The following is a 27,862-nucleotide window of genomic DNA, read 5'->3' as shown; positions in this document are numbered from 1 at the left end:
TTGCAAGTTTGTACCCTTTAATATTAACATTTCCTCGATTCTCCTATCCCCATTGTTTTTTGTTTCTTAAGAATTTTTTTAAGGTTTTATTTATTCCTTTAACAGTGAGAGAGAGTACAAGCACAGAGAGCAGCAGGCAGAGTGGGAGGGAGAAGCAAGCTCTCTCCTGAGCCAGGAGCCAGATGTAGGACTCAATCCCAGGACTCTGGGATCACGACCTGAGCCAAAAGCAACCGCTTAACAAACTCAGCCACCCAGGTGTCCCCATCCCCATTGTTTTAATAGTTCAAAACAATTCATTGTTCTCTTACCCAATTAACTCCCCTTGTGAAGGAAATTTTTAAAAGATACTGAGCCTCTGCCCAGGAAAAAGTTTATCATAGATCTTTTTTTTTTTTAAAGATTTTTTTGATTGATTTTAGAGAGTGTGCTCACTTGAGCAAGCGGTGAGGGAGGTGGAAAGAATCCCAAGCAGACTTGTGGGGCTTGATCTCACAACCCTGAGATCCTGATCTGAGCCAAAAGCAAGAGTTGGACCCTCAGTGGACTGAGCCACCCAGGCACCCCTACCACAGTCAGATCTGAGTTGATAAAGTATGGCTTCTATCCTCATGTATGCCTACCTAAATCAGTATTTCAAGCTAATAAACTATGTTTAGTGTCAATTATAGGTATAGGCTAGTAAGCTATGTATGTTTCCCATAAGAAGCTCACAGTCTACTTGGAATGAACATGTAAATACTTAACTGTAATATGGAAAGTGGTGTTTACAATGGGAACAAAATAACTTTGAGAGAATATATGAATGGACCAATACTTCTGAAAAAGGTCTGGGAAAGGCCTCGAAAAGCTGCAAAAAGCTTAGGGGTGGAGAGAGAGGAGAGGGTGTTCAGAAGAGATGGATTAGCATAAAAGCATACACCTGGGTTGCCTGGGAGGCTGAGCTGGTTAAGTGTCTGACTCTTGATCTCAGCTCCTGTCTTAATCTCAGGGTTGTTAGTTCAAGCTCCATGCTGGGCTCCACCTGGGCATGGAGCCTACTTAAAAAACTAAAGCAACACACACTCATAAAAAATTTAGGAACTATTATACAATTGAAAAAAGAAAGAAATCGTGCACTGTCCTACCAACCAGAAATTGCCACTGTTAATATTAATACATACCCTACCAGATTTTCTTTCCTTCTTAGTTTTTGTTTGTTTTATCCCATAGTTCCTAGAAAACATATATTTTTATCTTATACTTTTTTTTAAAGATTTTATTTATTTATTTGACAGATAGATACCACAAGGAGGCAGAGGCAGGCAGAGAGAGAGAGGAGGAAGCAGGCTCCCTGCTGAGCAGAGAGCCCGCTGCGGGGCTTGATCCCAGGACCCTGAGATCATGACCTGAGCCAAAGGCAGAGGCTTTAATCCACTGAGCCACCCAGGCGCCCTATCTTATACTTTTTAACGTAATATCAAGAATATTTTCCAATTTGTGTCGTGCTTTTGATAAATACAGTTTTTGTTGGCTGCATTACATTCCTTTGAAGGGATAGTTCTTTGGTTTACTTAACTCTTCTCCTATGTTGAACATTGGATAAGTTACCTCGAGCTGTGAAATTTGGTTTAATTCTAGTGTTCATAATAATAATGTTGTTAGGAAAATGGTAAGTTTGTTTTCAGTTGATGCTACTTAATTTTTATAAAGCACATCAGCTAGCACAGTGCTAGATACTAGATGCTTAATACTTGATTAATTAAATGTGTATAATTGTTTTAGTTCTTAGAAATTTCATTTGTGTAGCTTAATACATAATTATATATATTTTTTTAAAGATTTTATTTATTTATTTGACACAGAGAGAGAGATCACAAGTAGGCAGAGAGGCAGGCAGAGAGAGAGGGGGGGAAACAGGCTCCCTGCTGAGCAGAGAGCCCGATGCGGGGCTCAATCCCAGGACCCTGGGATCATGACCTGAGCCGAAGGCAGAGGCTTTAACCCACTGAGCCACCCAGGTGCCCCCATAATTATATTTTTAAATGATTGCTCCATGATTAGTGAAGCATGTACAATATAAATTTGCATTTTTTAGTTTAAAAATGCAACAGACTTAAACTCTATAGAAGTGTTGAAAGTAAAAGTTCTCCCTCGTTACTATGTTTTGGAGCATGGATATTTGGTGGAATTGATTAACTGGTATTGGTGTTTCTTACATAAGTGGTCATTTTCCAAATTAGATCTGTAGAAATTTATTTGTCAGTCACTTGAGAATAAAAATATAACTGTGAAAAGAAAAACTGAGTTACCTTTTCACTGAAATTTTGAGATGACACAAGAAATGAAATCAAAGTTTAAATTAGTGTTCGGTCCCATAAGGTCTTAATTGTGTGTCATCCAAGGATCATTGATTTAGAGGGGTCCTGAGAGACCAGATGATTGGTTTGATAAAGAGTGTTGTGGTTTCCAGTCAATTGAGCAGTCTCTCAAAACAGATCTCTCTTAAGAGTTAAACATTTTAAGGTAGGAGCAAAACATTTTCATTTCTTTGGAATTTTGAAACTGGCCTCTTGAACCTCCCCAGGGCATTCCTGAGAGACTGGCCTGAGTGGCAAGGCAGGAGGCTCTGGTAGCCTGGTAGGTGCTTAGTAATTTACTCCTGCACTGAAGTCTGGCATTTCAGTATAGACCGAGTAAATATCCTACTCTTTGTAATTTTTGCTGTAGTAGTCTGAGCATCCCTTATTGTAGTACTGTAATAATCAAGCTTCTGTGAAACCTAGATCAGCCTCTGAAATCAAATGGAACATTTTCCATTATTGATTAGGCATAGAATCCACTTTGTTAAACTAGTTGAGAGTAATAAGAGACATTTGAGTCATTAACTGAGAAGATGACAGGTCTCTAAATGTGACCACTTCTTTCTCTAGGTCAGCTATTATTTATTCAGTAGAAAAGCCTTTCATTTTAAAAGTATATGGACTTCTTTATTGGATTAAAAAACAAGAGGAAGGGACTTGTATTTGCAATACTTACGTTAGATCAAGGTAACCATCTTGAATGGTTAGAAAATTGCTACTGAGAATAAGGTTCAGTCCCAAAATGAAGATTTTACCCTTTCAAAATCCCAGGCTCCTTCTGTAATTCTGACTCCCTAAAGCCTAATTGCATATTTTTTTATCATTAGGGAGAGGGACAGTGTTTTTTACAGAAAGGGTAGCAAATCAGCTATTCAGGGCAGGAATACGTTATGATTTACAGATTTCCCAGAAGACGTTCAATCCCATTCAGGGTTGATTTTTTTCTAAAGGTATCTGATTTCAAGTTGCAAGTTGCTGTGTTGTAAAATACCCAATCATGGTGCTCATGCTAATGAGATACAAGTGGCTGCTTTACAGAGTCTCTTAGCAGGTTGAACTGCTTTTAGTCTTGTGGGCTCAAAACAAAATTGTTTAATAAAATCCACATCTGCTGAACTTTCCAGATTATGAGCAAGTTTCAGCGAAAGTTTTCTCTTACTTCATCAGGAACGACAATCGAGTGGTTAGAACCAAAGATACCTTTATCAAACCACTATAAAAATGGAGCTGACCAGCCTTTTGCAACTGAGCAAAGTAAACCAGTGGCAGTCCCCGAAGAGCAGTGTGTTGAAGAATCTGGACCATTAGCAAGGGTACGGTAATGTGAAAATACAGTTTTGATGTAAAAACTAGGACTCAGTAAAAAGGTTCAGTTCTCTTTTCGTTGTCAGGGCATGCTAGTCATCCTAACACCAGCACGACATTCTTGAGACTCTAGAAATTGTTTTTTTTTATTTAAACAGTACTTGGTTTAGAAGAGATCTGCTGTATAATACTTGTACATGTTGTGTTTTGCAGGTTAAGTTATGTGCCTTTTTTAGTTTGGTCTCACTTTTGCTTGATAAAACTGTATTAAAAAGTTGCAGTTTGCACATTTTTATTTTTCTAGAGAGTTAGCTTACCTAATATAAGATTATTTGCACAGTATTTCTCTCTTACATTTCTTCTTAAATCTTAACATTATTAGATACTTACTATTAAATTTACAAGTTTAAAAATTTACTATTAAGTCTTTTTTAAGTTCTTTCCCAAACCAGTTTTTTTTGTGTGTGTGTTACCCCAATTAGCATGGTCTCAGGGTTTTATAATATTTTTGTAGTATTATTTATTCCACATTTCTCAGAAGCTAAAGAATGTCTTATTCTAGTCATAGTTCCACCACTGTAAAAAATCATATTGATCTTTTGCCTTTTGTGTTACTTTTTAATGATAATCATAATTACATAGATAGTTTTATTTTAAGCTCTTTTTACTCGATACTTCTTATGAGCATTATGTCTGGCCCGTATAATTAAAACTCTAAATGTTGAAGTAAGGTATTAAATATCTAGGCTCTTTGTTATTTTCTGTTACTATAAATAATACTATGTCATCTTGTTTACTGTGTTTTTTTTTTCTCCTCTTAATTTGGATTATTTCTTTAGGTTATAGTCCCAAGTAGAATTACTGAGTCAAGAGTAATAATGCACAGCGTATGGTTATTTATATATTAGCAGATTACTTCTTTTTTTTTTTTTTTTTTAAGATTTTATTTATTTGAGAGAGAACACACACATAAGCAGGGGGAGGGGCAGAGAGAAAGGGACTGTCAGACTCCCCACTGAGCAGGAAGCCCAATCCGGGGCTTGATCCCAGGACCCTGGGATCATGACCTGAGCTGAAGGCAGACACTTAACCTACTAAGCCACCCAGGTGTCCCATTAGCAAATTACTTTTTTTTTTTTTTAAGATTTTATTTATTCATTTGACAGACAGAGATCACAAGTAGGCAGAGAGGCCGGCAGAGAGAGAGGAGGAAGCAGGCTCCCTGCTGAGCAGAGAGCCCGATGTGGGACTCGATCCCAGGATCCTGGGATCATGACCTAAGCTGAAGGCAGAGGCGTTAACCCACTGAGCCACCCAGGTGCCCCAGCAAATTACTTCTTAAAAGTACATGGAGGCGCCTGCATGACTTAGTCGGTTGAACATCTGACTCTTGATTTCATCTCAGGTCATGATCTCAGGGTCATGAGATCAAGTCCCCTGCTGGGCTTTGTGCTTAGCCGGGAGTCTACTTGAGATTTTCTCTCTCCCTCTCCGCCCCCCAGATAAATAAATAAATCTTTAAAAAAAAAAAAAAAAGAAAAGAAAAGAAAGTAGGAAGAAAAAGAAGAAGAAGTACGTGACACTGAGACTTCCAAAACTGGCCAAGACCTCGGCTTAATGAGGCAGACAATGGCAGCAGTATGGATAGGAGAGAAGAAAAAAAAAATACTAAATGATTTTTTTTTTCCTGTAACTTTTTGACCAGCTCATTTCTAGAGTCAAACAGTATTTATTAAGGTGTCCAGTGTATGAGAAGTCCAATGTTAGGAATTAGAGGAGACACAAAAACTTGAAGACATAGTTCTTTCACTAGAGAGACTTACTAATCTGCCTGGAGTCACAATTACATATACCTGGAGACAATGAGAGGATAACATGAAGTAGTATTTTTTTTTTTTTTTTTTCATCTTCATTGACATGGTTTAGGCTGTTGGGATATGGCATTCAGAGAAGGAAAGAAAGATGTATTGAGTAGAGTGGAAGAAGAATGCTTTGGAGAGAAAGTGGAAATTGGAATCAGGCTTTGAAAGAAGACAGGATTTGAAGAGAAGAAGAGTAGTAGGATAATATCGATGGAGGAATAGTAGGAGCAGGGATATGAAGGCTTATTGTGAAAACTTGCCTGATGGTTTTGAACCCGGGTCCTGTCATTTACTAACATGTGGACCAATAATTAGCCACTTAGTTTCAATTTTCTCATCTGTAAAGCAGGGATAATAATGGCTTATAAGATTGTTATGAACATAAAGTGAATATAGCAGAGCACCTGGATTATGGAAAATTATCATAGGGTGATTGGATTTTACAAATCCAGATGTCCATTCATGCTGCATTCTCCGGGGAGTGATAATCCCTGGAGCCACTGCTCATAAAATGCAATGTAAACTGTGCCTCCAAGGAACATAAAATCATATGGAAGAATTTAATCTTACGTAATAGATGATAAAATCATGAGCATGGGGTATGATTAAGAAGATTGGTGTATGATATGACCTAGAATTGAAGTGTCGATAGAAGGCTATGGAGGTAGAAATGAAGACAAATGAATAGGTAATATGCATTTCAAATGAAAATCAGTTGGACTTGTGATTGGTTGTAGGGTTGGATGAAAGATAATTACCAAGTTTGTGAACCTAAATGACTAGGTAAAATTGTGGTGCCAGTTACAAAGTTAGGAAAATTAGGAGGAAAGAGCCTTTTGAGAGAAAAGATTTGATATGGTTTATGAACGTGTTGACTTCTTTTAAAAGATTTTATTTATTTATTTGACAGAGAGAGACAGCAACAGCAGGAACACAAGCAGGGGGAGTAGGAGAGGGAAAGCAGGCCTCCCGCCAAGCAGGGAGCCCAATGTGGGGTTTGTCCCAGGAACCTGGGATCATGACCTGAGCTGAAGGCATTCACTTAAGACTGAGCCACCCAGGTGCCCCAACATGTTTACTTTTTAAAGATTGTATTTTTAAGTAATCTTCCTACCCAGTGTGGAGTTCAAACTCACAATCCCAAGATTAAGAGATGCTATGCCAACTGAGCCAGCCAGGAGCCCTTGAACATGCTGAATTTTATGTTGAGAGGAGGATATATGATTGTAAACATGACTCATGTTTACAATGGGTTGGGCCTCTGCCTTCGGCTCAGGTCGTGGTCTCGGGGTCCTGGGATCGAGCCCCACGTCGGGTTCTCTGCTCAGTGGGGAGCCTGCTTCCCCCTCTATTCTCTCTGCCTGCCTCTCTGCCTACTTGTGATCTCTCTCTCTCTGTCAAATACATAAATAAAATCTTTTTTTAAAAACAATTAGAAATAATGAAACCAAAGTTTTAGAGAGCGATCAGGATAAGAGATGCAATTTGCAAGTGAAAGTTACAAACTGTAAGTTACACACTTGAACATCTTCACTCTTCTCAATGAGAATACAAAGGATGTTGGGGGTTAGAGAGATGTAAGTTAAAGGTGGGACACAGAGATGGGAAGGGGAAGAACACTGTTATATTTCCAAATTATTTACTTATTTATTTGAGAGGGAAAATATGAGGTGGGCGGTGTCAGAGGGAGATGCAGATTTCTAGCAGAGCGGGGAGCCCCATGTGGGACTTGATCCCGGAACTCCTGGGATCATGACCTGAGCCGAAGGCAGACACTTAACTGAATGAGCCACCCAGGCGCCCTCTAAATCTTGAAATAGTGAGTAGACCAGATATATCACTGAGTGTAAGTAGAAAGAAAGAAATGCACAGGTACTATTTTTAATTACAAAAACACTACACTCAGGCATATCAGAATAGACCTGGATTTTCTAAAAATACCACACATGCCTTCTTGAAATATGAGTGTTATTGCAAGCTGGAGACAGATACCTAGTAGGGGAGATTTTGTTGCCAGGTGATGGAAAAAGTAAATCCTAGTAAGGCTAGAAGGAAGCCCACAGTTCCTTTGTGCTCAAGTCAGAAATCAGAAGGACAAAGATGAGGTTAGTATGAATTTGGTGGAATACTGGGGTTTTGCTTTGCCATGCAGTGTCCATATATTATAAATTCCCAGCAACTCAACAGCTCTTGTCACTGTCTGCTAACCATTCTGGGTTTATAGGGCTATTAAACATTCATGCACATTCATTTGAATTGTGGTAATGCTTTTACCTTAAGCTTTTCTTTAGGAAAGGGATGATGACCTCTAAGAAGAGACATTTTGATAAGAAAGGAGAGCTTCCAAGTTCTTCTGTTTACACCAAGATTTAGAATCAGTAATTAATTAATAGAATTCCTCTTTTTTCTATTCCAATAAACAACAAGACTTTTTATAAAAAAAAAAATAAATAAAACAAGAACTGTACTCCTAAATATTTTTTTCTACCAGATTAGGTTTTCTTTTTCTTTTTTTTAAGATTTTATTTATTTGTCTGACAGAGAGATAGCACAAGTTCGCAGAGCGGCAGGCATAAGGAGAAAGAGAAGCAGGCTCTCTGCTAAGCAGGGAACCTGAAGCGGAGCTCGATCCCAGGACCCTGGAACCATGACCTGAGCTGAAGGCAGCTGCCCAACCAACTGAGCCACCCAGGCTCCCCCTATGTTTTATTTCTTTAATATTATTTCCATTAGAGGAATTCCAAAGTACAAAGTAAACTTTGTGTTAAGTAGTAATGTTAAGGTTATATTTGCATTACTAATCTGTGTCCCAAGTTCTGACTCCATATGTAATAGTATCTCTTCAGAGGGTTAGAGAACATTATTTAATCAAGACCTAATAGGGCTTTTCTCAACATTTCTCAAATGAGTAATTATTATATTTGGTATCCATATGTAGAGAGGAGGATGTTCAACTTTTCCCCATTGTATAGTGAATAAATAGTCACAAGTACACTTAAACTTTATTAGACTATATTATACAACTGATTTAGAGTACACAACAGGAAGTACTTCTTGACAGACTTCCTAGCCTTTGAAAAGGGGGATTTAGAAAGCCTTTGGGGTCTCTCCTTCAGGTTGTAAAAACAGAAGTAATTCTGAAATACATAAACAGTAGTTGTCTGTATGGTCTTAACATGAGGAAATGAGCTAGACCATTAATTAAATTATGAGAATTTGCGCATAGTAGTTTCCTTGGTAAAACAGAAGGGAGAAAAGGAGAAAAAGATAAAAGAACGAGCAGGAACGCATTACTTTTAATGTGTTTCATATTTTGTTTTTAATATTTTTAATATTTGAGAACATTACATTCTTGATTTTATGCCTGATTAGGAATGGTTTTTGCCTAGCTGCAGAGAACAGATGGGCTTCTTATTTGATAGAATTTAATTGTGTGAAGAGAAAATCAAAAGTCAGAGACAAAATCATTTCCTTTTAAAAATCCTAAGTCTACTGTACTAATGCTCTCTTGCATAAAGGTTAAAAAAGAGGTACACTGACAGGTGGGATACGACCCCCCTCCCCCACATACACATGAGAGGTGAATATAAGATTCTACAGAGTCTTGGAATTTGAAACTGTTACTTAAAATTATTTAAATAGAAACAAGAAATTTCTCTTAACCAATTATCTGGAACTAAGACGCTGTTGAAATGACAGTTAAACACTTTCACTTTTTCAAGAAGTTGTTTTATTGATTAATTAAAGAGCTGTGCAGAGAACCTTTTTGTGGCATTAAGATGGCCATAAGCAAGCGTAGGGTTTCCATACCTGCACCTGGAATTCTCTTCAACCCTGCGGTTTCTTCCAGACCTCTCCAGGAATGAGTGGATATCAAAATATAGGTTGTAGTAGTTAGACTTGATATGTACAGTCACTTTTACAAATTTTACTTGTATAATTTTAGCTTTATATTTTTTTAAGATTTTATTTATTTATTTGTTAGAGAGAGTGAACCCAAGTAGGGAGAGTGGGAGGCAGAGGGAGAAGCAGGCTCCCCGGCCTGATTCGGGGCTAGATCCAAGGACCCTGAGATCATGACCTGAGCCACAGGCAGCTGCTTAACCAACTAAGCCACCCAGGTGTCCCTAGTTTAAGCTTTTAAAAAGAGCAAACATTGGGGCACCTGGGTGGCTTAATTGGTTAAGCGTCTGCCTTCGGCTCAGGTCATGATCCCAGGGTCCTGGGATTGAGCACCGCATCGGGCTCCCTGCTCAGCAAGAGTCTGTTTGTCCCTCTCCCTCTGCTCCTCCCTGACTCGCGCTCTCTCTCTCTCTGAAATAAGTAAGTAAAATCTTTTAAAGGAGGGAGGGCAAATATTTTATTCCCAAAGCATCTTCAACTTAAATTACAGGTGTTCGTGGTGTCCCCAAGCAGGTGGCCAGTCCTCAAAGCCTGAGATTCAGATGAGACACTTCACTCTTTTTGAAAAATCCCATGTTTACAAAATATATGTATTTTATTTATTATTTTTATGGCAGAACCACAGTATGTTCAGTGTAAATGATAATGGACTCATTGAAGGAAATCTGTTTCATGGCCAACTGATGGAAGTTATATTTTTAGAAAGATTTTTTTGCTCATACCCAGATTCACTTAGGCCCAGTATAAATGTCTTCAAGTCTGCTGTTTGTACTTTTCTTCTTCTTTTATTTAATGTGGCTGTGAAATCTGTCCTTTATTTAGCAACGAAGTCTGTCCTATCTGTTTGCAAAGCTTGCTGTTTAATCCAATTTCTGTATTGAAAATAAAGAAAACACAAGAGTCTTCTTGAACAAAGAAACTGAGAGAAAAGAAACTTTTATTCTTAATGGGTATTAATAAGCACTTATAACACTAGACTTTTGCTTTGTTTGACTTCAAGGAACCTGAAGAAATCAGTGCAGATGATGAGGTAGAGGATACGTGTGACAACAAGGAGGATGACCTAGGAGCTGTGGAAGAGCAACGTAGTGTCATCCTGCATCTCTTGTCACAGCTGAAGCTGGGCATGGATTTAACGAGAGTAAGTAACGGGATAACTGGCTATGGTGATCAGTAAGTCAGGATGACCTGTTATTATTAATATTGTCAGGTCTTTTTATTCTTTATGAATTGGTTTCTTAATCTCTCTCATTTATTAAAGATTTTATTAAGTAATCTCCCTACCTGCATGGAGGCTCGAATTTAACAGCCCCAAGATCCAGGAACTGAGGCAGCCAGGTGCCCCTGGTTTCTGAGTCTCTTGATCAACATTTCTTATTTGATAAAAAATTTGACAGTTATCTTGTGCAGCAGGAAGTCACATGGCAAGTAAACACCTGTAATCTTGTTTCTGTGCAAATAAAAGAGGTCATTTGGTATACAGAACTGGAGAATCTAAAGGAAAGGATATAATCCCAGAAAATCATGAAAGACTTTGACACGTCTACTTTACTCTTCCCATGTTGTATCGTATATTTGGGGTGTTATCAATAACAGAGGCTAGCAAACATTTTCTGTAAAGGGACAGATAATAAATATTACACACAGGTCTCTGTTGGAACTACTCAGCTTTGCCTTTATAGTATGAAAGCGGCCATAGATAATATGTTGGACTGGGCATGGCTGTGTTCCAACGAAATACTATTTATAAAAACAGAGGCCAGATTTTCCCCAAAGGCCATACTTTGCAGTCCTCTGGTCTGTTGCCTTGTTTACTTTAAAAGTGTGGTCTGAATTAACTAGATATGGGAATTCTTTTACAGTGTACACATACATCAAATCACTTTAAATATCTTACAGTTTTATTTGTTGAAGACTATTTGTTGTCTGAAGACTAGTAGCGTCACCATTGCTGGAGAACTTGCTAGAAGTTCAGAGTCTCAGCCCCCAACCCCCAACTTAGAGGACCAGATCTGTATTTTAATAAGATCCCCATGTGTTCATATATACATTAAAGTTTGAGAAACACTAGTCTATAGTTTTTAATTTTACGTCAGTCTTTTCCAGTTCCAGGCTATCTAATTAGTACATCTTCATTTATTCTAGCAGTCAATCTATGGTGTTAATTTGAAAAGGAAATTAGGTTCAAAACCTATGTATGTCAGATATTACCAGTATGGGATTATGTATACTTGGCATTAGTGAGGAATTTCAGAATTGACATAAGGACGTATATTTCAAATTAAGGGTTTTGATGTCAGTGAAGGTAGTGAAAATGACTTATAGAAAGCATTTTGCCGTTAGCGTTTACTTTGGAGCATCTCAAAATCAAAACACATTTCTTTCTTTACTTAGACTTGCAGTGATTACAGGGGAGTTTAAAAGAAAATGGATTGAATTAAAAGCCTACTAAGAAATAGACATTTTAGGAATTATTAAAGAAACCCATTAACCTTTCCTGTTTTATCTAACCTTAATATTTCAACGGGGTGTCATTTCTGTTCTACAAATATTTTCAATATTAGTGTTTCAGAAAAGACTTTTAGCTGTAAAATCAGTTAAAATGAATAATGGTATTAAAGGTTTGTTTGGTTATTCTGGTGTTTGTTGTCCTTTAGTAGATTTAGGTTTATGAGACATAAAAACAGTATAGGGGTTTATGAGGCATAAGAACATGTGAAAAGAATGTGCTATGATAGTAAGCTAGATGGTAAAGCTTTCTCTAGGCATGATAACTATATATAATACAGCTTCCCGACATTTGTTCTTGTTAATTAAAGATGTAAATACATATATAGTATTTATATATAAAATCATTAACTTTAACCAACCATGAATTATGAACATTCACATAACGTTAAAAAGAATGGTATCTTTTGAGCAACATTTAGAAATCTGGTGACTAAACTGCAGTCACATCTACCTTCTTTTCTAACAAAACACTGATAGAACAGATACTTTTTTGAGCCCCTCTTATATTCCAGACACTGTGCTAGGTGCTGGAACTACAGCAGCAAGAAAGGTAACCGTGGTCCCAGCCTGCGTGTTGTGAAAAAGTAATAACTGTTCATTTTGTTCCTTTTTAAATAATATTATGGATTCAGTATAATTATACAGTTCACAGAAAGTTTGAGGAAATAAAGGAAAAAATCTCCTACGATTTCATTATCCTAACCACACAACACTTAAGTTTTGAGAATTCCTTCTAATCTTTCTTCATATAATGTAGTTTATTTCCAGTTCTGTACATTTTCTTTTTTCAGTTAACATTCTTTCTTTATGAAATATATTACACACAGTCTTCTGTGTGTATGAACAGTTTCAAGAACAATGGTAAAAGGTGTCCTCACCTATCAGGTCTTGGAACGTTGCCAGAAGGATGTGCTCTGAGGTCCCCTCCTGGTTGTAGTCCCCTGTGTTTCCTAGATCTAACCTACTACCTACCTAGATAGAGCCCTACTTTTTTTTTTTTAATGGTTTTATCACCTGCATATGTACCCCCATAACAATGTTATTTAATTTAGGAAAAAGTGAATAGCCAGCACAAGTTTAGCTGTATAAGGGAGGGGCTCTGTTGCCGTTCATAGAAGAAACCTCCTAGGAGAAGATAAGCTAAACAGAGTCCCTGGCTTTAGCATCTTATAAATTATTGAGGAAGTTTAGAAGAGTCCTTTCTGAAGACATGAGAAGGCAAAATTCTAAATTTTGTGAAATACATGGCTCATAAAGTTAGAGCGTTTGGTGTGAGCCAGTTACTGGCCATTCAGCAGGAATGCGGACAGAGGGAAGAATCTGCTCAGTGTTTTCAGCTGAGCAAACTGTGACCTAACTTCCCAGCACTCAGCAGTAGACTGAAGCCAGAACATGTCTTTGGGTGAAATGAATGTCTTCAGCCAGCCCAGACAGCAGGGCATGGAAAGGAGAGTTGGCATTTCCACAGATGCCCACCACCAGCCAAATACAGATGCAGATGGGACCAGTTTCCCTTGAGCATTCTGTCCTCAGATTTCAAAAGACGGTAACAGTGGCAGCATGGAGGGCATGGATGACAGTCTTCCATACATCTGTCTCTTGAATCACATCACTGATCTGGACCAGTTTCCTTGTGTCTGCTCTACAGCTTTCTTCCTGGGATGTCCTTTCATTGTCCTTTTGTGCTAGATCCGTCTCCTGTATTCTTTTCTTCTTTCTGGTTTCCTCTCATTTCAGTGGAGCACATCGTCCTTTAACCTCTGAGAAAGATCTGTGGGAGGCAAAGTGTGAAAATGTGTGTTTGAAGTATCTTTATTTTGTCCTCATGTTTGATTGCTAGTTTGGATAGAATTTCTAACTTGCAGTTAATTTTTCCTTTAGAATATTGCCTCCTTGCTACAGCATTCTGGTGAAAAGACTGATGTCATTCCCGTTCATCATCTTCTGTTTGTGAATTCTTTTGTTTGTTTGTTTTTCTCTAAAATTTGGAATCTGTCCTTTGTCCCCTGAAGTCTGAAATTATCTCTGGGCACTCGGTGGGCCTTTGCAGCAGGACAGCCATAATTTGGTTCTCTGAAATTTTCTTGAATTTCTTCACTGATGACTGTCTCCAGTGTTTTTTCCTCTTCTCTCTGAAATCTTTATTTCATGGTCATTGGACTCCCTGCTCTGGTCCTCTAATTTTTCATTTCATTTCTCTCTCTCTCTTCTATGTGTGGAGAGATTTTCTCACAATTTTATCTTCTGAGCCTTCTCTTGATTTTTAATTTTTGTTACCATGTTTTAAAAGTGTTCTGAATTTTGTTTTTCAAAAAGCATATTTGTTTCATATATCTAATATTGTCTCAAGTCTGAAGATATTAATTATCTTTATTTTTAAGTCCCCCCCCCCAAAATTTTTTTTTTATCTTTTGTTTTTGGTCTTTGTAATCCTATTTAGGGATTTTCTCAGAGATCTGATATTTCTTGGATTTCTGCTCACGTTTAAGTGTAGGGAAACTAAAAACCTGACTTAACTTTTGAACATATGGGTGGAGCCTGTGCTTCTCAGGACAAGTAATCTGGATTTGTTGGGGGAACCTGGTGTTAGTATCATTAGATTTTCCCTCTCCGGTTGGTGAAATACCCCAGAAGGAATTCTGATCTCCTGCTTGGTGGGCAAAGCAACTAGGAGCGGTGGAAGAGAAGAGAGTAAGGTGGGGGAGGATCTTAGCATCTAATGTTTATTTCATGTAGAGTTACTTCATACCTGTTATCAGTATGGTATCCATTCTCTTGGAAGCCCCTGATGTTCCCCAAACTAGAGAATAAGCTGCCTTGTTTCACTCTTTGGAGACAAAACCTCCAGAACTTGGCTGGGGTGCAAGAGGGGCGGTTACCAGAAGTGTGGAGTTGGGGAGGGGATTTAAGGATTCAGTTGCTCTGCACACAGATTCCACTCAGTCATCATTTTAGCATTCCTGTAAACCCCCAGATCCAGAGATACCTGATGCTGTCAGTTCCTGAGCCCTCTCTGGAATCTGCAAACTACTGTACAAGAGTCAGCTTTCTAGTTACCTCCCAGAATGTTGCTTTCGGGGGCACCTGGGTGGCTCCTGACTCTTGGTTAGGCATCTGACTCTTGATTTGGGCTCAGATCATGATCTCAGGGTCATGAGATTGAGCCCCACACTGGGCTCTGTGCTGAGTGTGGAGCCTGCTTATGATTCTCCCACTCTTTCCCCCCGCACCAGCTTGTGTGCACACTCTTTAAAAAAGTTTTTATTGCTTTGTCTACTTCCCTGGTATCTTCAGGTTTGTCTTTGTATAAAATACATTTAATATAATTTTAATGGATTTCAGTAGAAAGTGAAATTAAGATGTATGTGTTCAGTGCACACTGAAATGAATCTGAAACAGTGATATCTTTTGTATTAGTTGTATCATCTTCATAACCATCTTTTTTTTTTCTATAACTGTCTTTTTAAATGATAAAAAGTTTATCAGGTGGAAGTTTGGTCTTTAAGTTTGCTAGAACCACAGTTTAAAAACATAGATTTTAATTTTACTTCCACATTTCTTTTTCTTTACTCATATTGTTTCCTAAGGCTAAATTTCTAGAAGAATAATTACTAGGCTAAATGGATATGAACATCTTTGGGCTCTTGAAAAATATTACAGGACTGCTTTCTTAATTTGTTGAACTGGTTTACAGTGCCTCTCCAATTCTGCTCTGAAGAAAACTAATCCACAGGGTGCCTGGGGTGACTCGGTCAGTTAAAGGTTGAACTTTGACCTTGGTTCAGGTCATGGTCTCAGGGTTGAGGGATCGGGCCCTGAGCTCAGCTCAGAGCCTACTATAGATTCTTTCTCCCTCTCCCTTTGCCCTTTCCCCTGCTCACACCATGCTCACTTGCTCTCTCAAAATAAATAAAATCTTTAAAAAAAAAAAAAGAAAGAAAGAAAGAAAACTAATCTTTCTTAAACTTAAACTTACCTGGCTTTAGGTGTCAAAAGTACCCTTCTTTTGTTTTGTTTTGTTTTCAATGAAAAAAAAATTAGATTTAGCCACCTGGACTTCCCTTTAGGTGATCCCGATTTTCTCGGCACCATCCCAAGCATTATAGCCAGGAGCTCATCGATCATATGCTTTCCTGTCTCCATTGGACCTGATCGGAGTGGCCACCTCCATGTCCTAGAGCTTTCTCATAGCCTGTTTGATCTTGTGCTTGAATGCAAGTGTGTTGTTGTCTTCTACATTATTCATGGCTGACTCAGTAGCCGGGAAACTTGATGATACAGCATAGTGGTGAAGCTTGTTTCTCCTGGGGGCACTCTTTCAAGGATATTTGGGCTGCCTCCAGAGATGCAGTGTCTTGATGCATGGGAAGGTGAGCAACATGTGAATTTTCTTTTTTTGTGCGTATGACTGTTGGCACCTTTCAGCACTGCTTTCTTGGCCTTCAGAGCCTTTGCTTTGGGGCAGGGGGACAGGGGATTCCTTCTTCACCTTTGGTACCATCTTCACGAAAGGCAAAAAGACAAAAATTCCCTTCTTGTGGGGCTCCTGGTCTCAGGATTGTGAGTTCAAGGCCCTCATTGGGTGTGGAGCCTACTTAAAAAGTTCCCTTCTTGGGGTTGCCTGGGTGACTCAGTCAGTTAAGCATCTGCCTATGTCCGAGGTCATGATCCCAGGGTCCTGGGATCGAGGCCTGCCTCAGGCTCCCTGTTCAGCAGGGAGTCATCTTCTCTCTCTGCCTCTTACCCCAGGCTTGTGCTCGCTCGCTCTCTCACTCACACTCTTTGTCTCTCTCTCAAATAAATAAATATAATCTTTAATAAAAACATAAATAAAATTAAAAATTCCCTTCTTAAAGACAGTTCTCTCGTGCTTAAAATTAAGTTGTAAGTTAAAGTATTTGCTTTGATCGGTGATCTCTTTAGTCTGTTTTCAGGGAATTAAAATTTCTCTTCTATCTTAATCAATCATCTGTAATTTATTTTTAAAGTGGGAAAGGAAAAAAGGCATGGCCAGCATTTGAGTTTTGCCGTCATTTACCTGATATCCAGTCTAGGAATTAGAAGATTTTTTTTTTTAAATACCTTCTACCTGACCCTCTTACAGTCATATTTAATCTTAACCACTTGATTTTCATTTCCTTTTAAGCATGCTTATTTTTTAATAAGACCAGAGACTTTTGTGACTTTGTTTTTAATACTCATCTAGAATGAAATGTTTTTGGAAAGATAGGAATAGTTTTCTGCAGATACACACGTGGATTAAAATTTTCCTCTTTGGTTGATTTTTGTTGTTGTTTTAGGTGGTGCTTCCTACATTTATCCTAGAGAAGCGTTCCTTGCTGGAAATGTATGCAGACTTTATGTCTCATCCAGACCTATTTATAGCCATCACTAATGGAGCCACAGCTGAGGATAGAATGATTCGTTTTGTTGAGTACTACCTTACCTCATTTCACGAAGGCCGTAAAGGAGCCATTGCTAAGAAACCGTACAATCCTATCATTGGAGAAACGTTTCACTGTTCCTGGAGGATGCCAAAAAGTGAGGTGGCGTCCAGTGTTGTCAGCTGCTCTTCCACCCAGGCAGTCACAAATCACACTCCTCTGTCAGAGGAGACTTTGAGCCAGGTGGGATCAGACTGTTATACAGTCAGATTTGTTGCTGAGCAGGTTTCCCATCATCCTCCAGTCTCAGGATTTTATGCAGAATGTGCGGAAAGGAAGATGTGTGTAAATGCGCATGTCTGGACTAAGAGCAAATTCTTAGGCATGTCGATAGGCGTGACCATGGTTGGAGAAGGTAAGTAGAGAAACTGTTCTCCAATTTTTAATATCAAGCTATAATCTTAAGTTTGGGGAAGCTAGATAAATATAAATTTAAAATGTTACATGTGCCACTTTTTTCCATTTTTTAATGTGTTCCAGAATGGTGAGGAAGGGGACCTCATATTTATGGAAAAATATAAATTATCTTTAATTTTTTTTCCTGATTTTAAATATAAAATTTTTTATTGTAGAGTATTTGGAAAACTTAGAAAAGTATCAAGGGGAGAATAAACCGTCCCTAATACCTCCATCCAGAGAAGGCTGAGTTTAGCTAGCATTTTGTACTTTTTCTGTTCTATTTATGTTGGTACTTTTATTTTTGTTTTATAAAGTTGGGATTAGTTCTCTATATAGTTTTGTGTTCTGCTTTTTTGCAATAAATAGTCATTTTCCCATGTCATTGATAATACTTTAAAACATGTTTTGATGACTGTATAATACCCTATGAAATGAGATATTTGCCATCTTTTATTTAACCATTCCCTTTATTTGGACATTGAAGTTGTTTCCATATTTTCATTACTGTAAAAAGCACTCAAGAAATATATTACCTAGAAATATCTTCTAGTTTGATCTTTTATAGCTCCCAAGGAAGTAATATTTTAAAACATCACCAGTCTTTAATTTCACTTCAGCAAAAGGTTATGAAAAAATAATTTAAGGTAATACCCAAAAAGTAAACAACAACAAAAAGCTTCCACAAAAACCATTGCAAAGTTAGTGAAAATATAATGGTAGAAGAAACCCTACCATCTTAATGTTAAAGGAAAACCCTTGTGCATTAAATAATACGTTCAGAATGTAATATTACAGTGTTAGCATGGCATAATTAAGTCTATGATATATGATACTAACATTTTGAGACTGTGTTACAATACCTCTGAAGAAAATACTTTATCCCCCTTTTCAGTTTTCCCCACTGTTAAGATCTTTTGTGATATGAGTCTTAGAAATTTCCAAATATTTTAAGTTAATCAAAGCTTCTGTAACTTTAGAAAGTATTAATGTTTTATTAGTTAAAATTTTGCCATCTTCACTTATAAGCTTCATAACATTAGCTCTAAGATCTTCATAAATCAGTTTAATTTTATAGATGAAAAAAAGTCCGTAATGATGAGATATGTTCAAGGTCACAAAAGTTAAGGCATAGCGAGATTTAGAACCTCCTCCTTTAACATACTCTCCTGAGGACAGTTAGCTGTTACTGAGAATCTGATGATGGTAGCCTCTTCAAGAAGGAAATACTTCAGGAAATAAGGAAAAGCATTAATATCTTAACCTTGCATTAATCATGAGGAAGGTCTAAAATAGGTGATTTTGGTATTTATGTGCTTATTATATATTTGTGGAATGCCTTTTAGAAATTAAATTTCTTTAGTAACCTCAATAGAAAGTAAACAAAATCAGAAAATGGGACTTAGACAATTCATTTTGTTCTAATAGGAACATGTTTTTATTTGTTAGGGGGAAATTCCATTTAATGATGATGTAAGTGAGGTTTTAGAATTCTTTGAATCTGTTGTCCTAACAAGACTATTAACATATACATTCAAAACTGACTGATTTTAAATTATTCAGATTTTGTGTGTGATACTTATGGCAAATGAGGTTTTAGAATAAGAGATCAGAAATCCAGGTTATAGGTGACATATTTTTTGAAAAGTAATCAAAACATACGTTTTCTAACTTAAAATGAATCAGCAGTTACTATTAAATCCTTCAAGTATACCCGAGTATGTTGTCTGTATGCCTTCTGACAGCTCCCATTACATATAAATGTATTACAGCCAGAACCAGGTTCCTTATGAAATTGCTTGATAATAATTGATTTATTATTGCCCTTTGTGAAGACTATAAAGGTTATACAAGAAAATAGTTGGTGTTCCTTTATGTAAAGTAAACTGCTTGAGAATCTCAGTTTATTTGTTTGGTTATTCTAAGAATTAACTATATTAAAATATTATAACTCTTGCCCTTCCTTATTTGCAAACATTAAGAACAGAGTAGTTAATGAGCATTCATTAAGAGTAAGATACCATTAGAGTTTAGTTCAGTATTTAGTCTGATAGTGACCCAGATAATGAGCTTGGGTTAGTAATGTAGCTCAGATATCCTTAGTGTCTCTTCTTTATCTAGTATAAGTTGATTATTCACTAATGTAATTTCTCTTCCTATACTTTTTCTTTTAAAAAACCATCCTTAGGGGCGCCTGGGTGGCTCAGTGGGTTAAACCTCTGCCTTCGGCTCAGGTCATGATCTCGGGGTCCGGGGATCAAGTCCCGCATCCAGCTCTATGCTCAGTGGGGAGCCTGCTTCCCTCTCTCTCTCTGCCTGCCTCTCTACTTGTGATCTCTCTGTCAAATAAATAAATAAAATCTTTAAAAAAAAATCCTTAATACAGCATCACTTAATATAAAACAAGTCTTATTAGAATAATATTTGTTTGAAAACTGTCACTTCCAGCTCTTGTAGCCTCACACCAAATTCTTCAGAATTTTGCAAACAAAGTTATTACTATGACCATAGTTTTCATGACAATTAGTTTTTTTCTTCCTAATATACATAGAATGAAGAATGCTTTTTTTCATTCAACGGAGACAAAGGTCTGAGACTCTACAGCATCAGATATTAATTATTCTCAAACTAAGAAAGTTGTTAGTATTAATGATCAGACTATACCATGAGGCAGTATAGCATATTCTTAAAATCTGACTTAAGGTTTTTTTTTTAAGAGTCTCTTAGAGGGAAATCTTGATCTATTTCTACTAAAACATTTTCTGGTCCCATGAACCCCAAAGGGATAGCAAAGTCATAATGAATGTAACTCAGATTCACTATTACCAGGAATGTTACAAATACAATTTTAAGTGAAATTAGTTGAATCCAAAGTTAAATGAAAATTAAGTAAAATAGTGATGTTTGTTTATTAGGCTTGAGAAAAACTAATAATGGATATTTTATAACTGTCTCTCTCTCTCTCTTTCTTTTTTTTTTTTTTTTTTTTTTTTAAGATGTTAACCATCTTTATGTTTTCACATTCAGGTGTCCTCAGTCTATTGGAGCATGGAGAAGAGTATACATTTTCTCTACCGTGTGCATATGCCCGGTCAATTTTAACTGTTCCTTGGGTAGAACTGGGTGGTAAAGTCAGTGTCAACTGTGCAAAAACTGGGTATTCAGCCAGCATCACTTTTCATACTAAGCCATTTTATGGTGGCAAACTACACCGGTAAGAACATTTTAATGATACCTGGCTCTTATTCTACTGTTTGTAACTCCTTATTCTTTCCTGCTTTGTTTTATGTAGATGGAGTTGGAGTTTTATTTATGTCTACTTTCTTGAGACATTCTGGGCATCTTGATCTAGTTTTTTGTTGGTTTGTTTGTTTAAGATTTTATTTATTTATTTTAGAGATAGAGAGTGAGAGTGCAATTTGGGGGGAGGAGCAGAAAGAGAGGGAGAAACAGAGCCTATGCTGAATGGAGAGCCCAGTGCCAGGCTCGATCCCATGACCTGAGATCCTGACCTAAGCCAAAACCAAGAGTTGGACACTAAACTGACTAAGCCACCCAGGTGCCCCCATCCTGATCTAGTTTTTAGAATAGTGACAGATCTATCTACTCTTACAAAATCTTCCTGGTTAAATAGGTAACAATATGTAGAGTAGAATTCCTAACAAATGAACAGTCGGTCTCTGGCCCAATTTCGCCTTTAAAGGGGCTCAGACTCAATCCAGGCCTCAGGGAAGGCAGCTGTTGGTCCAAGGTAGCATGAAAATGTATCGAGTCATATGAAATAGTTCAGGTAGTGCAGTGATGGAATAGGGCCTTTGTTCTAATCCCATCAGGAAATGGCCAGTTCCTGTACCCCCCCCTTCTCAGCCTCTTCAGCATGGGCCAGATCATCCAACCTACATGAAGACAGGTTGTCTAATAGAATCTTCAAAAGGATACTGACTCCTTTCCTTAAGCCCTTCATGTCTGTTCTGACTTTCCCTAAGGTAGGGATAGTTTTCTCTGTAACTCTTCACTGAAAAATACATCTCTTGTTGATGATTTTCACAAAGTAAAAATCTGAGCACTTTGATCTAGACATGGAACATTACCAGCATCCTAGAGACCCTCTTCATGCCCTGTTACAGTCACACAGACACACACACACACACACACACACACACACACACACACACACACATTAACCATGTATACCCCTCCCTCTTTAGGTAGCCACTATCCTACTTTGTAACACCATTGATTAGCTTTTTCTGTTTTTGAAATATATATTAAAATGAAATCATACACTGTGTTCTTTCACATTTGACTTTTTCTCAATATTACGTTTTTGAGGTTCATCCATGTGTAGCATGGTTTATTCTCCTTACTGAAGATGATATTACATTGTATGGCTATGCCACAATTCACTTAATTCATTCTAATGCTGATGGGCATTTGGGTAGTTTCCAGTTTGGGGCCATTACAAATGGTGCTGCTAGAACATTGTTTGGTGAATGTCTGCCTGAATTTCTGTTGGATAGATACCTAGAAGTGGAATTACTGGGTCATAGGAAATGGAAGTTGAACTTGAATAGGTGCTGACCAACAGTTATAAGGGGTTATTACCAAAGTACTCTCCCTCCAGCCAATTGCATATAGCTGTTTTACTTTTTCACTCTTAAAAATGGGTACTTAAAAATTTTAGAAGTGGAAAGAGAGATTGATTGGTTCCCAGACATCAAATGGGCCTTTAAAAAATACAGACTTCAGGGGTGCCTGGGTGGCTCAGTGGGTTAAAGCCTCTGTCTTCGGCTCAGGTCATGATCCCAGGGTCCTAGGATCAAGCCCTGCATCAGGCTCTCTGCTCGGCAGGGAGTCTGCTTCCCTTCTTCTCTCTCTGCCTGCCTCTCTGCCTACTTGTGATCTCTGTCTGTCAAATAAATAAAGTAAAAATCTTTAAAAATAAATAAAAATAAAAACACAGACTTAAAACACTAACGACAAGAATTATAATACACACATATATTACCCAAACAGAACCACTAGACATTGTCAAAATAGTCATCTCTTACCCTTAGAGAAGGTATTATTGTGGTTAACACTTTGCTTTATGTGCTTCTACTTACTCTGTCCATTATAGTAATCACAGGATTCACACCTTAAAACCAGCTGGGGCTTTAGACGTTGTAGACCAACATTTACTAGGTGCATATATCCCTTTGCAACATGTCTGAAAACTGATAGTTCAATGTTTTCAAACATTTATTCACACAAAACTCACAGTGAGTGAGGGGCAGTCCATTCAGACTCCCCTTATTTATATGAAGTTAGAGCTGAAACTTATATCCCTGTAACATTCTTGCCTTGGTGAAAGTATTCCTCAGTCTCTATATATGCTTGAGTAGAATGCTTAGGGAAAGCAACTACTGTGATAAATCTTCCCAAGCCAGCACTATCTTATTATCATGACACTAAGTTATTTCTTAGTGGCCTGTTGCTTATTTTTTTCTCTCATAAGTATTATTTTCTGGATAAGGAGACATGGAGTGATTTTAGTTGTCTTTTTGCAAACTATTCCTGGTCCCTGAAACTTAATTCTGAGAGTGTATGTGTATGTGCATATGTATGTGTTACTTGAAATCCTACAGGATTCATACTACCTGTAAAAACATTTTAAAAATCATTATTTATACACAAACTTATTCTCCTGATTGAGTTGTTTTATTTCCCCCAATATGGCTGTAAGTTTTTTGATAGAACTGTACTGTTTGGGGCCTTCTGTTCCATCTATACAGTGTACATAGTAAGTGATTTATAAAGTTTTGCATATTTTTCTTTGGAAATATGATTAGGAGTGAATTTCTCTCTTCTTGGAGATAGAATCTAGTCCATCCTTTCAAACTGTACCTATTCCTTTAATATATTACTCCTTTAACATATTACTGATTAATCTCTTAGATATGAACTCTTAGATCTGATTTTTTTAGAGCTTCACTGTTTTTATCCCCTTCCTCCTCCTAGGAGAGCCCTGCAGAGGTTTGAAAACAGCTGTTGCAGGCTCTCTTCCTGTTTTTCTTCTTGCACTTATCATCTTCATTTCTTTGATAGTCATTCTTAATGACATGAAGAACTAATAGGGTAGTTTTGATATTAGTATGTTCTCCTCAGTGCCAAAGAGTTGATAGTAAGTGAAATGAAAATGCTAGAGCCACAGGCAAGAGTAAATCAGTGCATATTAACAACATGGGTACCAGCTGCTAGGGCAGTGAGGGTCAGCCTCTCGGGGGACACTGATGCTTGTAAACACCCACATGTACAGAAAGTTGTGTTGGAATGTTTAATTGAGCTAACCTGTGAAAATCCAACCCTAGTTATAGTACCTTTTTTTTTTTACTTTCAAATTAAGTATGTTTATCTGTATTCCTGTTAAGTCTTTGCCATTTAAATGTATCTCTTAACTCTGATACAAGAATACAGTATACTATTTTGCTAACAATTCTCATCTTTTTTTTTTTAATATTTTATTTATTTATTTGACAGAGAGGTCACAAGTAGGCAGAGAGGCAGGCTCCCCACTGAGCAGAGAGCCTGATGCGGGGCTCGATCCCAGGATCCTGAGATCATGACCTGAGCTGAAGGCAGAGGGTTAACCCACTGAGCCACCCAGGTGCCCCAACAATTCTGATCTTAATTCCGAAGGCAGTGGGGAGCCAATTAAAATGTTAAGCATGGAATTAATATATATTATTTAATTACTTTTATCTTTTGAAGTCATTTCAAACCTCCAGAAGAGTTGTACAAACTCTCATGTATCCCTTACCTAGTTGTTAGCATTTTGCTTCATTAGCTTTATCAAAATCTTTTTCTATTTACATATCATTATCATTATTATTGTTATTCCTGAAACATTAGAGAGTTATAGACCTGACACTTTAAAATATTTTAGTGTGGGGCACCTAAGTGGCTCAGTCAGTTAAGCAGCTGACTCTTGATTTCAATTCTGGTCATGATTCTAGGGTCCTGGGATTGAGCCCCGTGTTCGGCTCCTTGCTCATCAGTCAATCTGCTTAAGGATCCTTTCTCTCTCTCTCTCTCTCTCTCCCCTCTGCACTTTCCCTCACTTGCATACAGATGTATTCACTCCATCTCTCTCTCTCTCTCAAATAAATAAATAAATAAAATCTTTTTTAAAAAATAAATTTTTGGGGCGCCTGGGTGGCTCAGTGGGTTAAGCCGCTGCCTTCGGCTCAGGTCATGATCTCGGGGTTCTGGGATCGAGTCCCGCATCGGGCTCTCTGCTCAGCAGGGAGCCTGCTTCCCTCTTTCTCTCTCTCTGCCTGCCTCTCCATCTACTTGTGATCTCTGTCAAATAAATAAATAAAATCTCTAAAAAAAAAAATAAAATAAAATATTTTAGTCTGAATTTCCTAAGAACAAGGAAATATATAGAATCACATCTCTCATACAATCACAGAATAGTTGCCAAATTCAAGAAATTTAACATTGTTATGTTAAATTAATACTATTATCTAAGTACAGTCCATGTTAAATTTTGTCAGTTTTCCCAGTAATTGGCAGTATTTTTTGTCCTACCCAGGATCGTGCATTCGTATTATTGTTATGTCTCTTTAGTCTTCTGGTATATTTCCATTGCCTTTCTCTATTTCTTACGACAATGACAGGTCAATTTTATAACTGCTTCTCAGTGTGGGTTTGTCTTTTTTTTTTTTTTTTTTTTTTTTTTTTAAGGTTCAGGTTATGCATTTTTGGCAAGAATACCTTAAGCAATTTTGTGCCTGGAAATTATATGTTTTAAATATTTCTAAAAAGACCTATCTGGTGGCAGGTAAAGAATGGACTGGGGGGCAGGGGGAGGGAAGAGAGATTAGAAGAAGGGAAACCGATTAGACATTCAGAGTTGACCCTTTAAGGACTAACTAACAGGATATAGAGAAGTCAGAGGGCAGCTAAGATAGCTTTGGATGACATCCTAATTATTTATTGCCAGTAATAAACTTCTCTAAAACATAAGTGTTTGAAATAGCAGTTTATTATCTTTCGTAGTTTTCTGGACTGACTAGGTTCGGTTGGATGATTCTCACATGATGTCCTTCATGTTGGTTGAAGCTTCAGCCATCTAAGGGCCTGACCCACTGGATTTCCAAGGTTAGCTCACTCATGTGGGAGAAGACAGTAGATCTGGCTGCGGACCAAGAGCCCAGCTGGGACTGTCATTCAGAGGGCCCACATGTGGCCTTTCTGCATGATTGCAGCTTCTTCCACCTTGGCAGCTAGATTCCTAGAGGAAGCATCTACCAATATTCTAAAACCCGTATTGATAAAAAACAGGTTGATATCTGGTTTTCATACTCCGATTTTTTGAAGACCCCCTAATAATTTTAAATAGACATCCTCAGTTTTGTTAATGGTCAGTCATCATATTTGCTTTCTTTTTCCCCTTCATACACTTTACCTATCCACAAGGCCACACTCACTTGATTTTTCTGTCACTTGGAAGTACTGCCCTTTTCTCTAACATAGTCTCTTTCCTTTGGATTCACATACACACTCTTTCCATAACTGTTGACGGATACTTTCAGCCGACTAAAGTTTCCTCATTTTTTTCCATTCTGATCTCTCCCAGGACCAGTGGTTTCATCTAATTTCTCATTTAAAAGATTCCTATTAGAGGGGCACCTGGGTGGCTCAGTGGGTTAAAGCCTCTGCCTTCAGCTCAGGTCATGGTTCTGGGGTCCTGGGATCGAGCCCTGCATCAGGCTCTCTGCTCAGCGGGGACCCTGCCTCCCCCTCTCTCTCTGCCTGCCTCTCTGCCTACTTGTGATCTCTGTCTGTCAAATAAATAAATAAAATCTTTAAAAAAAAAATTCCTATTAGAAACTGTCTTTTCTGTTTTTGATATCTTTTTTGATTTTATAAGAATATTATAATGAAGGCTTTCTTTTATGCCTTTATTAATGGTGTGCCTCTCTCCTCAGACAGCCTAGTTTTTTACTGCTGTCTACATCAGAGCAGACACATTATCTGCTATCTGCATTTGATATAAATATATTATCTTCCACTTGTCTTCCCTTACTCCCTCATTTTCCACAACTCTGTCCAATGCAGCCAAGTGAGCCTACTTAACTATTCCTCTTGTCCATGTCTATCTCCTGATCCATTTTCCACACTCACTTTAGGATGATGATGATTTTATAAAGTCATCTTAAAGTGAGGTCAGAATTAGCAGTATAGATAAATAGCACTCTATCGTCTGTCTAGTGGAATGATACTAAGATTATGTGAACTGTCTGCCAAGTGACACACTTTCCTGCTTACTGGAGGTACAGTATAGAAAGGCTACCTCTGCCTTCAAGAAACTTTCAGTGTAGTATTAGAGCCCAGCACCCTATCTTTGGAAACTGTTTGTAAGGCTTTTTGGAAAAATGTCATATATTTAAAAGGTCTATTATTATAATAATCATAGCAATGGAAGAGGGATTAGATAATTATTATACATGAAAAGAAAATTTAATTCTGACTCACATTAAAGTAAAAAAGGAAACTTGATGCTCAACATACTTCTCATTGTTTGATAAAGGAAGCCTATCACGTTTTCAATAGAGACAAACTGTTTTCCTGGTATTAAAATTTAAAGGGATTTGTTGCAGGTATCCTTATATAAGTGACATTTAGAAACACAAACAGGCAATGAATGTCTCCTTCAGTAGTTCTGCATAAAATGTAATTATCCTTCATGTGAGTATTTCATATATATATATATATATATATATATATCAATAAAACTCAAAGTTATAAGTTAAAATCTTAACCTCTTCACCTGATGTGGGGCTCAAACTCACAATCCTGAGATCAAGAGTTGCATACTCCCCCAACTGAGCCAGCCAGGCACCACAATCAATGAAAATTTTATATATGAAGCCAAGTTAATATATTCAGTGATTTTCTGGTATTCCAAATAGCTGTAGAGACAGAGTCTAGACCATCTAAAAGGCTAACTTGTCATGTTTTTAGGAAGTGAAAGAATAATGCCTTATCAATTACCAAATTCTCACTTTAGAGATGAGTAGGATGATAGCTTAAGATTTAGCTCTTAGCTCTC

The 27,862-nt window shown here is 37.5% G+C and overlaps 1 protein-coding gene across 1 annotated transcript in view; it reads left to right on the top strand.

The window, feature by feature from the left end:
* The window catches only part of LOC111155012 (oxysterol binding protein like 11), a 95,304-nt gene that overhangs the window by 52,601 nt on the left and 14,841 nt on the right, over nt 1–27,862 (top strand). Inside the window, exons 7-10 of the mRNA XM_022515005.1 lie at nt 3,510–3,655; nt 10,413–10,553; nt 17,224–17,722; nt 20,791–20,977. Coding sequence (XP_022370713.1) covers nt 3,510–3,655; nt 10,413–10,553; nt 17,224–17,722; nt 20,791–20,977 — 973 coding nt within the window. The remainder of the gene's footprint in view (nt 1–3,509; nt 3,656–10,412; nt 10,554–17,223; nt 17,723–20,790; nt 20,978–27,862) is intronic.

This window comes from Enhydra lutris, unplaced genomic scaffold (assembly GCF_002288905.1).
Source record: "Enhydra lutris kenyoni isolate GAN:26980312 unplaced genomic scaffold, ASM228890v2 scaffoldscaffold39, whole genome shotgun sequence".
NCBI lineage: Eukaryota > Metazoa > Chordata > Mammalia > Carnivora > Mustelidae > Enhydra > Enhydra lutris.
The sequence above is the reverse complement of the archived record's forward strand: the minus strand, read 5'-3'. Positions and strand labels throughout refer to the sequence as shown.